The sequence below is a fragment of the Centruroides vittatus genome, unplaced genomic scaffold (assembly GCF_030686945.1).
Source record: "Centruroides vittatus isolate TY-2023 unplaced genomic scaffold, ASM3068694v2 contig_349, whole genome shotgun sequence".
NCBI lineage: Eukaryota > Metazoa > Arthropoda > Arachnida > Scorpiones > Buthidae > Centruroides > Centruroides vittatus.
Window position 1 is genome coordinate 2,049,644 of NW_027122172.1, and position 12,491 is coordinate 2,062,134.

General features: G+C 30.9%; 1 protein-coding gene across 2 annotated transcripts in view; it reads right to left on the reverse strand.

Annotated features, from left to right (window-relative positions):
• Window positions 1-12,491, reverse strand: part of LOC136974405 (dynein axonemal heavy chain 8-like) — a 315,206-nt gene that overhangs the window by 60,696 nt on the left and 242,019 nt on the right. Inside the window, exons 59-62 of one of the 2 annotated variants that reach the window (XM_067269270.1) lie at window positions 8,742-8,895; window positions 6,267-6,431; window positions 5,926-6,152; window positions 95-317 (exon numbers count right to left, since the gene is read on the reverse strand). In XM_067269270.1, coding sequence (XP_067125371.1) covers window positions 95-317; window positions 5,926-6,152; window positions 6,267-6,431; window positions 8,742-8,895 — 769 coding nt within the window. The remainder of the gene's footprint in view (window positions 1-94; window positions 318-5,925; window positions 6,153-6,266; window positions 6,432-8,741; window positions 8,896-12,491) is intronic. The other variant, XM_067269272.1, reaches the window with a different exon arrangement.

The following is a 12,491-nucleotide window of genomic DNA, read 5'->3' on the forward strand; positions in this document are numbered from 1 at the left end:
TTATTTTTTAATATAAACATCTATTTCCCAGTTACTTGTTATTTGTACTAATATGGATTTACTACTTTAATAATGTGTTTAATAATAATCATACCTCCTCAGCTTTGGATTTTGCTATTTTTAGTTTTTCTTCCATTACAATTAATTCTTTCTGAAGAACGGTAACTGCTTCTGAAGCTTGAAGCAATTTTTCTAACCCGACATGAATACGATCTGATAACTGATACATTTCCTCAAGTTTCTCTTTATAAATGTTCTTATATCCATCAATAAATGAAAGATATGATTTTGGTGTAACAGATGTTTGTCTTCGAAATCTAAAAAAAATTGTATAATACTCGGAAATAATAAAAGTCTAATTTATATATATTAATTCAAGTCAAATTATATAATTTACATCTTTCCTACTAAAGGAAAATAAATGAATTCTATAAAATATATATCAAAAGTAAGGACTGATCAGTCATTAAAATAAACAATTTTATTACTAGTTAAGAAACAACTACGTATCTACTTTATTATTTAACATAGTTGCCATTTTGTTAAAAAACAGTTTTAGTAACAGAGCACCAATTTATTTTTATTCCCTCTTTTTGGAAATCTCTTGACTGGAAGTTTAATTATATCATCATCACTGATTTCAACTCACTCTCTTTAAACTGTTGAAAACCAAGCCATTGTTTGAGATAACGGAACGAGTAAAAGTCACTTGGAAAAAAGTCTAAATTATACAGAGGATGCTCACAGTGTTTCCATCTGAACCACTAAATTTTTTGCACTACATGAGCTGAAGTGTGTGAGCATGCATTATTGCAAAAGAAAATATTCCTGACAACAAAATTTGTCATTGCCAATTTTGAATGGCAAGTCTCAGTTTCAAAAGCATTTCACAATATATTTCAACCATGACCGTTGTCCATGGTTCTAAAAAATCTACAACAACAACACATTTTTAATCCCAGAAAACAGTAGCAATAATCTTTTATCTGACTGAGTTTGCTTGAATTTTTTGGTTTTTGGTAAAGACGGTAATGCCATCACATGGATTATTGTTTTGACTCAGTGTTCACATAAGAAATCCATATTTTGTATCCATATTTTTATATAAAATTTTTCCATAAAAAGTTGTACCAAAACTGATGGTGGGAATAAAAAAATGAATATAATGAATTTACCTTGAAAAAGCTTTATAGTTTTATATTTATTTTATCAAAACTTTTATTTAAGTATGTTGATTATCCGATGGATCTAAGTCCACGGATGTAATAAGGATGTATGTTAAGGACTCAAGTAATGACCAATTACACGTGCACGAATTTGGCGAAACAACAGTAATTTATTCTAACAGTACAATAACCGCGAGATGCTTCCTAACCCTCAAGTTTACACGATACACGACTTAAAACTAACGAAATTTACAATACTCTATATACATATATACATACACATTTTCCTTCTATACAATAATTGCATATATTAGCCTTCGACGAATCACGGTATTATGTTAAGTAAATGCAACACGATCTCGAGTTCCAAGCGTTCCTTTTCTTTACGTTAATTCACAAAACTAATAGTTCTTTCCGATACCTGAACGTAATTTACGTCACCAGAAGTACGTCCCTCGTTGATACTTCTCAATTACACTACGATGGAAACGGATTGTGCTTCCCGACTGAAAGTGGTCGCCCTTTCTAGACTCCTGTTCTCCCGGTCTAACTCCGACGTCCTTGCTGACCCTTCCTCGGCAACCTTCCTCGACGAATCCAAAAGCAGCCAAAAAGTGTCCTCAATCGTGAGAGTCCCTCAATTTATATTTCCCGCTCTCCGGAAGTCCGCTTCACTTATTGTCCCACTCTGGACCAATCAGAAAGCTTCTCACGTATCCTAAGGTGACATCATAAGAAAATTCCACGCGACACGGTACAAACCAAGAAAACCCGATACATACAAAAAGGAAACCGAGAAAATAATTAATAATAATAATAATAACAATAATACATAGTTGCGTAGCACTACAAGTAAAAGTTTTGATAAAATAAATATAAAACTGGCACCAACTTATAGAAACTTACAAAAAAAAATCCGGCAGACTAAACCTAGCGTAAATAAACAACCAGATAAATACAACACTACTGATGTCATTTACAAAATACCTTGCACATGTGAACCACCAAAAGCATACATTGGAGAAACAAAAAGAAGATTGGAAACAAGATTAAAAGAACACATCGCACATTTAAAATATAATAGAATAAACTTGTTTTTTACGAACATTGCACAACTCATAACTGCAGCTTAGATAAAACTGATGTTAAAATAGTACACAGAAAAAAAAATTGGTACAAAAAACATTTAAAGAAAGCTAAAAAATTACTACAGACAAAAATAATATTAACAAGAACCTAAGCATAGAAATTCATAAAAGCTGGTTACAACTATTAAATAGAATACAGGTATACCTCGAGTTACTTTGCTCTCGAATTACATCGTTCCCGATTATACGTCGTTTGTCAAAAAAGTATTTTTCCATTTTAATTATAGAAAAATAAAAATCAAGTTTAAGTCATTTTATTCGACTTTACATCCGTCTGCCACAAATATCGAAGTCGTAATATCACTAGAAAAGCGTTAAAAGCGCACAAAATCATATTAAAATATGTATATTTGCAGTAAATGTTAATATAATCATCATAAATCCTAGAGAATGAAATACGAAAACATCTGTGTTTCTGTGTTGTCGTCTTATTTAGCGGTCTTTAAGTGCTCATTATTCGCGTTTTTCAAGAACTATAGAGGACGCTAAATTTTTACAAAATGGCTACTTTATGTGGGTCGCTTGTAACTTGTAATGTAGAATTAATCATATATTACTGTCCGATATAATAATATATGCTGCTTGTAGCTGTTTATCAAAAAATTTTATAGTAGCAAAACAATTACTGCTAGCGGGATACGTCATTATGTGGTATCGAAACAAGTGAGCAAGATCGTTCTATACATATTTGTGCCCTTTCTGTTAAAAAAACATCAGCTTTGGCATTGTCCTATCAGGGTTGGATTTACAAGTAAAAAGATATGTAAATTGTTGCTTAGGCTTCGACTTTCAAGGAGCCTCAAACATTTGTACAAAAAAAAAAAAAAAATATTAAAGTCGAATTTTGTAATAAACATTTTTTTACAAACCAACAAAATATACTTTACTTTTCATTTCGTGTAGTATTTCATTGATTTTTTTCTAAGAATTAACATAAGGTCTTTTTTTTAAAAAAAATGATAAAACCAATTTTAAAAAGATTTTTAATGGAATGGGTATAAAAATTTAATTAAATTCAGTTATAAAACAAAAGACTAGTGGAACCTCACATCTTTTTCTTCCAATAACCATGTTAAACCAGAGAGATAGTTTGATTTAATTCTTTTCTTTTTATGATTGACTTCTAAAATTGTAAATGGTTGGTAAGGTGACTTACAGAGTTCAGCTTAGGGCTTCGAAATGCTTAAATCCGACCCTTCGTCCCACACAAAATTACTGGCATTTTAAACTTTGTGAAAATATCTTTTAAAATTGACAGCATAACTTGTTCGTGTAAAGTTGGACAATTGGAAAACTGCCAATTCTTAACAGTCTAATCCACTCTTTCAGAATTTGGAGAAGCTTATAAATATAATCGACCGATTTCCGAATAATCATCTGTTTTTCGTGTGGGAATAGATGAAAACTTATATTAGGCTCCGGTAAATCTTTGAAATTGCAATTTGGAATGCAACAGAAAGCTTTCCTATTGTTATTCATCTTTACTGCTGATAATACACAAGAATTAATCAAACGACCCAGATAGAATAGTTTTATTTTTAAACACCAGAGGGCGAGCATCCGGTGAAAAATGCAAATTGGTGTTTCCTCCATTATTGGCATTTAGTTACAATGTAAGTTATAGTTTCGACTTACGTCATAACTACACAAGTAAATTTGACTTACGTCACCTCTCCTGGAACCAATTACCGACGTAAGACAAGGTGTGGCCGTCGACCTGATATTGTATATTCTGTATATTTTATATTGAATTAGTCTTAAATTTTCTTTGTTTCTTTGTTCTTAACTCTTTCTAGAACTTTCTTTGTCTAACTCTTTTGCTCTTGGGGGAGGATTATCTTTCCCTTGATAGTAAGAACAAAAGAGGGAGTGGAGCCCTGAAGCAAAACGGACAGAAAGAGTGCCATTCTGGGTTGGAATCCTGAAGAGGTAGAAAGCGAAAAAGTCAGTACTCCAGAAAGGGAGAAAGATGATCAAAAACGACGAATTGCAGAGAGAGATCATCGAGGAAAGACGACTAAGTCCAAGAGAAAAAGATTATAGACGAAAGGTCTACAAGAAAAAGTGAGATCCGAAGTTGTTTCCTACAAAAGAGCACATCGCTAAGAAAACCCGGGTATTTCATTTACTTTCCTTATTTCTCCTATTCTTCCATTTTTCCCTTAGTTTTAAGATAGTATAAGTTAGTGTAAGTGAATACGATCCTCGTCAGACTGTCGCGTGTGTGCGAGTTAACTATTTTGAGGACAAATATTTAATGCCTGTGTATATAAAATTCTGAAAGTTGTAAAGTTGGGATCCTATTTAAAGAACCTGTTCGGAGAGAATAAATCTACTTTGTATTAAGCTTTGTTTTGTACCATTTCGCACGCGGGACCGTGTACCTCTCATTATAAACACTAGAGGTATACCTGTATCTTAAAAAGTATATTTATACAGTTGTAGGCGTGGCTGTGTGCAGCATTCTGGGAGGGAGAAGTTACACGCTGTGAGACATGCGAAAGAAGCAATCAAGTTAGCAGGGAGGGGAATGTAAGTGGGAAGACATAGTGCGGAAGGTGCTGGACAGATGCCCACCATATACAACATATGTATATTACGTAACAGACCGAAGAAAGGCAAAAGCCCGAAACATGTCTCTGTAAAGATTATGGATTAAATAGATGAATTTGCCAGGTGTCTATAAATTCACCAAGTCGTGACACCAAGCAAAAAAAAAAAAAAAAAGTAAATATATTTGTTTAAATTAATAGGTTTGGTGTTTTTGGTTATGGCAATGCAACACATGGACATTCTGTTGAGGAGGGTTACCTCCTGGGAGGACTTTTATGGAAAAACCCCCCATTTGTGTGTTACTAATGTAAAAAATATGAAAAGCTCTATATGGTCAGCTCGTTTACAAGGCTCAATCCAATGACCAACTACCAGTGTTCGGTGGTTATATCCATTAACTCACTGGTGAGCATTAAATTAATAAAAGCTATTTTTGAAAATATCAAGCTTGTTGCATGAGATACGCATAACATTTTGGTGTAAAATGGCCTTTATGTAGGCCATTTTACATATCATTTTGATATCTAAATTTATCAAAGATTCTATGTTCTAAGAAATTTCTTTAGATTTAGATATCAATAGATTAATTAAAAAGTATTTTTTTGTGCTTCACATTTTACCAATAGTAAAATTTAAAGTCCAGAATTTTACCAATTCTGACCCAACCTAAAAACATCAAACTCCAGCAACTCCACAACACTAGTTCACACACAGATAGAACAGTTGTAAAAAATAATAAACTGAAAAGTATACATTTTTTTCTAGAAATGAAACTTGTAAAAGATTAATTTTTTCTTATTGTTCTGTAATTATGACTTATATCATCAGTCTCATTACAAAGAAATTTACAATGCAAACACTTCAAAATAAAGAGAAATAAAAAATAACATTTAGAAGTGCATATATTGACAGACTGACAATATCCAGAACTAAAATAACATTAATTTGTATACTTCCTTAAAAATACAAATAATTTATATATATATATATCGTTTAATTTTTAAATACAAAAACAATAGTTTAAATATTTGTACAAAAGATATTATTTTCAAAATTACCTTAGAAAATAATCTTCACAATGGTTAGCAACACTATTATGAAAATCTCCCATTACTTCAATAACTTCTTTCTTTATTTCTTTGGAACATTCAATTACAAAATCGCGTAACAAGTGTGATGCTACGGCATGTAATGCATCCTTAGGCCACTGAGTAAACCAGTCTATTGTACATCCAGATATAAGGCCAGGAAATTTTAAACTGCGACTTCGAAATTTTTCTCCAACCTACCACAAGCAAGATTTATAACAAGATTTTTAATGACATTATCATAAATTTTCAAATTTATTTAATCTGTTTTATATATAAAAGAAAATTCTAAAAAAATGTGAAATAATTACTGGTGAAAAGCACAAAACAATATGAAGATTTGAATATATTCTTGTTAAGAAATAACTGTATAAATTATCTGCAGATGGGAGACGTCTAGGATATTGCCTTTTCATTACCGGTACAAGATTTTGAGTTATTTCATCCAATTCATCTCGCGTATACAAATTTGATACCTATAAGATATGAAACTTCAAATTTATGAATTTTAGAAATTTCAATAATAAAAACTTTTATTAAAAATCTACTATATATCAAGGTTTCTTGAACTTTTTCCATTCACAACCCCTTTTACCCAAGAAAATTTTACACAATTCCCATTACATAGATATATTAAATAGATATACAAATAAAATCAATTATTGATGATAAATTATAAAACAATTTATTCCAAAACAATTCTTTGATGTACATGTTACTTTATCATTTATAAAAGATAAATTTGCATATTAATGATGTGAATGTGATTGTTTATTTTTACATAAAGAATTAAATCTTGGCTGAATACTTATAATGCAGGATGCAAGGCATTTTCAATGTTTCTCAGAGTCAACTGACATTTTGATTTTATAATTGTCAATGCTGAAAATGCCGCTTTACATAAATACATAGTACAAAATTTTACTGTTGTCAATTTTTTTGCAATCCCCACACTGGGATACCAACAACTGGGTGATAGACAACTGGGAAACAAAATAAGAGATGAATAATAGACAAAATATCAAATTTTTTATTATTTCTTTATTAAAATCATCATTCTTTTCTATTAATCTACTACCTGGTAAATTTAAATAATATTTTTTAAAAAAACTAGTTAAATGAGTTAAAAGAGCAATTTTGTAATTAAAAAACATATTTATACACGTTATAAACTTTTTTCTATTTATTTGTAAAAATAAATAAACAAATAATCTCGAGAACAGTTGATATCTACCTCCAAAATTAACAAATATACATAAAAATAAATACAAAATCAAAAACACATTACATTATATATTAAATACAATATAAATTAATACAAAAAAGTATAAAAGTTCTTCAAAAGAATTTATTTTTGAAGAACTGCTTTTCTTTGATGTGATTTGTTAACCATTCTGACATAAAATAATTAACAATGCTACAGTATGTTGTTTCAAAACATTTCCTTTCCCTAAGCTGAGAATAACTTTCAACTCGTACTTCATAACTTATAACTCATACCTCATATGTATGTCAACCATATTTATATATATTTTACCAATATTCACAAAAAATAAATAAATAAAAAATATCAGCAAAATCATATGCATGCTAAAGTGTACAAAAAATTTTTAAATTCCAGTTAACTATCGCCCACTTGTTGTGTACCCGCACACTCAGTTATTTGATCATCTTTGGTGTCACAATTCACAGATTAAGAAACCATGATACATATCAATATTTATAAATATTATTATTATTTACATATACTTGGCACAAAACTACAATATGTTGTAATAGTTCATTTTAAAATTATTTATTTTGTCACTGATAAGAAAATATATTTGTTTCAAAAAACCAAAAAAAACTTTTTTGAATTTGAGAATTCCAATATTTGTGGAATAATGCTGAAATTCCGAATTTCAGTAAATAAATAAATAAATCTAATTTTTACCTCTATAACTTAACATTAGGATCAAATAAGTTATCATTTTTTACTGGCAACACTTGATAATATCAATTCCACATGTTAACAAAGAATATAACCCTTTTTCTAAGGTGCCAATGCCAAGATGCAATCATCACTAAGTTCAAAGTAGCCATTGAACTACCAATACTTTTATCATTTAAAATTTAATTACAAATAGAAATAGTCAACATTGGTAAATAGTTAAACGTTTTAGTATTGGTAAATTTCAAATAAATTATGTTTTAATTAAATTATTTACGTATATTATTTTACACTGATCCTGTAATATTAAATCTAGTTGTTCCTTTGCTGACATGTAAATTGTGTTTCTTTTTTTGCTTTGATTTCTTTTCCTCTGTATATCTTCACGAAGTTTAAATATTTTTTTCATTTATAAACTAAAAATTTAGACGATATATTGCTTATTACAACCCAATCTTCTTTCTTTGAGTTTTTTGAATAACTCTAATTCCTACTATTTAAATACATAGTAGGAATTCCAATGCCTACTATATAGTTAATACCAATGACATTTAAACTAAAAAAAATTATTTTTATCAGATTATTATTTTTATAAAATTATTTGTCAAAATTAACTGACTTATCCTGATTTTCTGATCAAACATTTTCTTATTCCAGAATCACAAAAGCTTGGAAATGTTTTATTTGAAGCATATGTGTTAGGGAATACTAAACTAAATAACAAAAATATATTTATTCAACCTGATTTGCTCTGAAGAAAACATAATAAACAATAAACTCAAGAAACTCTTCAATTGAGTTGAAATATTTTCTTGCCACAGGATACATATTGAAGTGAAAATTTATCATTACTTACTTCTCCTGAACTAAGTATATTATTTATATACTCTAAAAATGCTTCATCTTTTATTTCGTTGTCTGTGAATATAAATGTTACTCCTTTTCCTTCTTCACCAGCAATTTGATATAAACTTTTTAAATCTTCTATTAAATTATTTATATTATAAGATCTAAAAAGAATATATTTTTGATTAAGAATGAAATATAATATAAAATTTAATTTAACTTAAAAGTTAACATAAATTCAGAATATCATGTCTTTTCAAATATGTAAATCTATCTATATACATCATATTTTTTGTTTGAAATAAAATCAATTGAATAAAGTTAAGTAATATAATATAATATAATATAATATATATATATATATATACATACACTGAGTGCCCAAAAAATTACTTTTGGCCTTTAGCTCTGATCTCAGCCGATATTCTTCTTGGCATGGACTCAACAAATTGCTGATACCGTTGCTGAGGAATGTTGGCCCATGCTGACATAATGGCAGCTCTAAGTTGGGTCAGATTGGATGGTGACATTTCCAAGCTCTGAAGTGATCTTTCGGCTTTGTCCCACAAATGCTCTATAGAATTGAGGTCAGTGGACTGAGCTGGCCATGGAAGCAGGTTAAACTATGATTGATGTTCCTCAAACTAATTTGAGACTGATTAAGCACAGTGGCAAGGTGCATTGTCCTTCTGAAAGTGACCGTCTTCATCAGGGAACATCACAGCTATAAATGAGTGTATGTGATCAACAATGATATTGATGTAAGCTGTTCTATTCAGAGATGTGCCTTCAAATATCAAGGGACCCAGTGAAAACATTCCCCACACCATAATTCCACTGCCACCAGCCTGAAGAGTTGTCATTTGGCAGGAGGGCTCCATGAATTCATGTTGTTTGCACCATATTCTGATCCTGCCATCTGCATGATGGAGCAGGAAATGAGATTCATCAGACCAGGATACTTTTTTCCAGTCCTCAAATAACCAATTTTGTCGTTCCTGGGCCCACAATAGGCACCTTTTCCTATTTTTCTGTGATACCAAAGGCACTCTTAATAATCTCCTGATGCTAAAGCTCATCCTTTGCAAAGTGTGTTTTGTTGTACATTGGGATATGCTTTGTGATGCACCTGCATTGAATTTAGTTGTAATTTGTCATGTTGTTGCACTTCTGCTGCTGTGGACTATGCATGTTAATCGCCTTTCACCTCTCTCGTTCACCAGACTTTTTCAACCAGAACTGTTCTTATCACTTGAAGTTTTTCTTCTCAACTGCCACTCTCTAAACACCCGAGATACTGTTGGGCGAGAAAGTCCTAAAAGAGTCGTCGTTTCAGAGATGCTGTCACCAGCTCTTCTTGCACCAACGATTATCCCTCATTCAAAGTCACTTAAATCTTTCATCTTACCCATTTTGACATTAACTTTCATGATAACTATGTCGTCTGAAGCTGATTGTTCCTTATATAAGCAATTCTGCATTGTTACATCATTCTACATCACTGTTGGACTGGTTTACTTTCAAATAAGGGATGTCTCTAATTTTTTGGCTAATCAGTGTATATATATATATATATATATATATCTTTCAACCCTGTTGGTGGTAAGTTAGAAGCCCTTTTTCAGATCCTCTGAATGCCTTGTCACAGGGGGGCTAAAAGAGTAAAAAAAACTTATCATCCATTGTGAGCAGAGCAGGACATTTTGGACTATTAGTCCCTGCATTCTACAGATTTGGCTGACCCTATCAATGTTGATTGCCAGTAAATTTATAACCTAATTTAACCCATGAGAGTCTACTGGTATGTTTTATGACAGTTTCATATAGTTGACAGATGTAAAAAAAATTCATAAAAAGATTTGCTATGTTTTTATTTTGATTTATTTAAAACAACCCATCCTATAGAAAACAGGTGCCTTTGTTCTAAGTTATATTTTAGTGCCACCATAAAATAGAATTTGCAAATTGTAAATTAAAATAAAGTTAATCTAAAGAAATATTCTTATTTAGTATATAAATACAATACATATACATATATACATATATACATATGTGTATATAAAAATTATCAGGTCAGTCCATAAGTCCATGTGCATTTTTATGACCTTGAGAAAAATCTTGTTTTGCTGTTAAAAATGTCAGTTTAATGTGATAATTTTTACACTGAAGTGTTAAATTGGATCTCATTCATATAATACTGTTCAGAATTGTGAACATTTCAGTTGTTTATTTTCGTTAAAATGGAAGTAACCGACAAATATAAAAGACATGTTTTATACTTTTTATTTTTAAGTGGTGAGAATGCTACAAATGCAGCCAAAAAAAATAAATACTGTACATAATCAAATTGTAATTAGCACAAGGACTGCACAGAAGTGGTTTGAAAGATTTAGAAACAATGATGTTAGTGTGGAGGATAAGGCTGGTACTGGAAGACCAGTTGACTTTGATGATGATGCTCTCTCTGCACTAGTTGAAGCAGAACCATCTTTAACAGTTTGATGAAATTGTGGAACGTTTAAATTCATCCCACGGAACTGTTCATAGACACCTACAACAAATCAGAAAAGTTTCAAAGCTAGGAAAATGGATACCACGTGAACTGTCAATAGCTAACCAACAACAACGTGTAAACATTTGCACGTCTCTTTTATCCCGTATTGCTTTAGAACCTTTTCTTGGTAAGCTGGTTACTGGAGACAAAAAATGGATCCTCTATAATAATGTGACGAGAAAAAAGACAATGAATGGATGGCAACAAGCAGCCAAAACTGACTGCGAAAGGTGGGTTGCATCCAAAAAAATTCTTTTGTCTGTTTGGTGGGATATGTCCAGGGCCGAGATTTACATAAGGGCATTTGGGGCCTGTGCCCAGGGCCCCCACAAAAACTAAAAAAAATTATGTTTAAACATAATTTTTTTTCTATTACCGCGACAGCCTAGTGTGGCCTAATCATGAGGGCAACAGGCAGAGAAAACCAAACCCGGAAAAAACTTATGAAACATCGGAAAATTTCAAGAAAAAATTTCACATAGGTATTTTTCAGTTAAATTAAAATAATTAGTTTTACACTATAAAATATATGTATGTTTACAATAATCTCATTTTTAAATGAAATTTACAACTTCTTAGTTCAAATCTAATTGAAAGTACAGTATTTTGTGTAAACTTTCTAAATCATCAAATTTGCCTACTCTTAAAGAAGGACCCCCCCACCGAATTTGTGTCCAGGGCCCCTGGATTGGTAAATCCGGCCCTGGATATGTCAGGTGTAATTCACTTTGAGCTGCTAGAACCTAATCAAACAATTACAGCTCAAATGTATTGTGAGCAATTAGAGCGTTTAAAATGAAAAATTGAAAAAAAATCGACCATCGTTAGTGAACAGAAAGCAGGTTCTCTTGCAGCATAACAGTGCCAGACCACACGCTGCAAAAATAACTACAGAAACTTGAAAGCTACAACTGGGAAATTTTACCTCATTCACCATATTTGCCAGATATTGCTCCCAGTGATTATCATCTTTTTTGCAGTTTGCAGAATTTTTTTAAAAGGGAAAACTTTTGAAGGACGAGAACAATGTAAAAAAGGCTATTTCTGAATATTTTGATTCAAAACCGAAATCATTTTACGAAGACGGAATTAAAAAGCTACCATCAAGATGGCAAGAAATTGTACAAAATAATGGTGAATACGATTATAGATTGAAATAAAATTTAATTAAAATTTTTTGCTGCTTTTTTTGTAGATAAAAATATG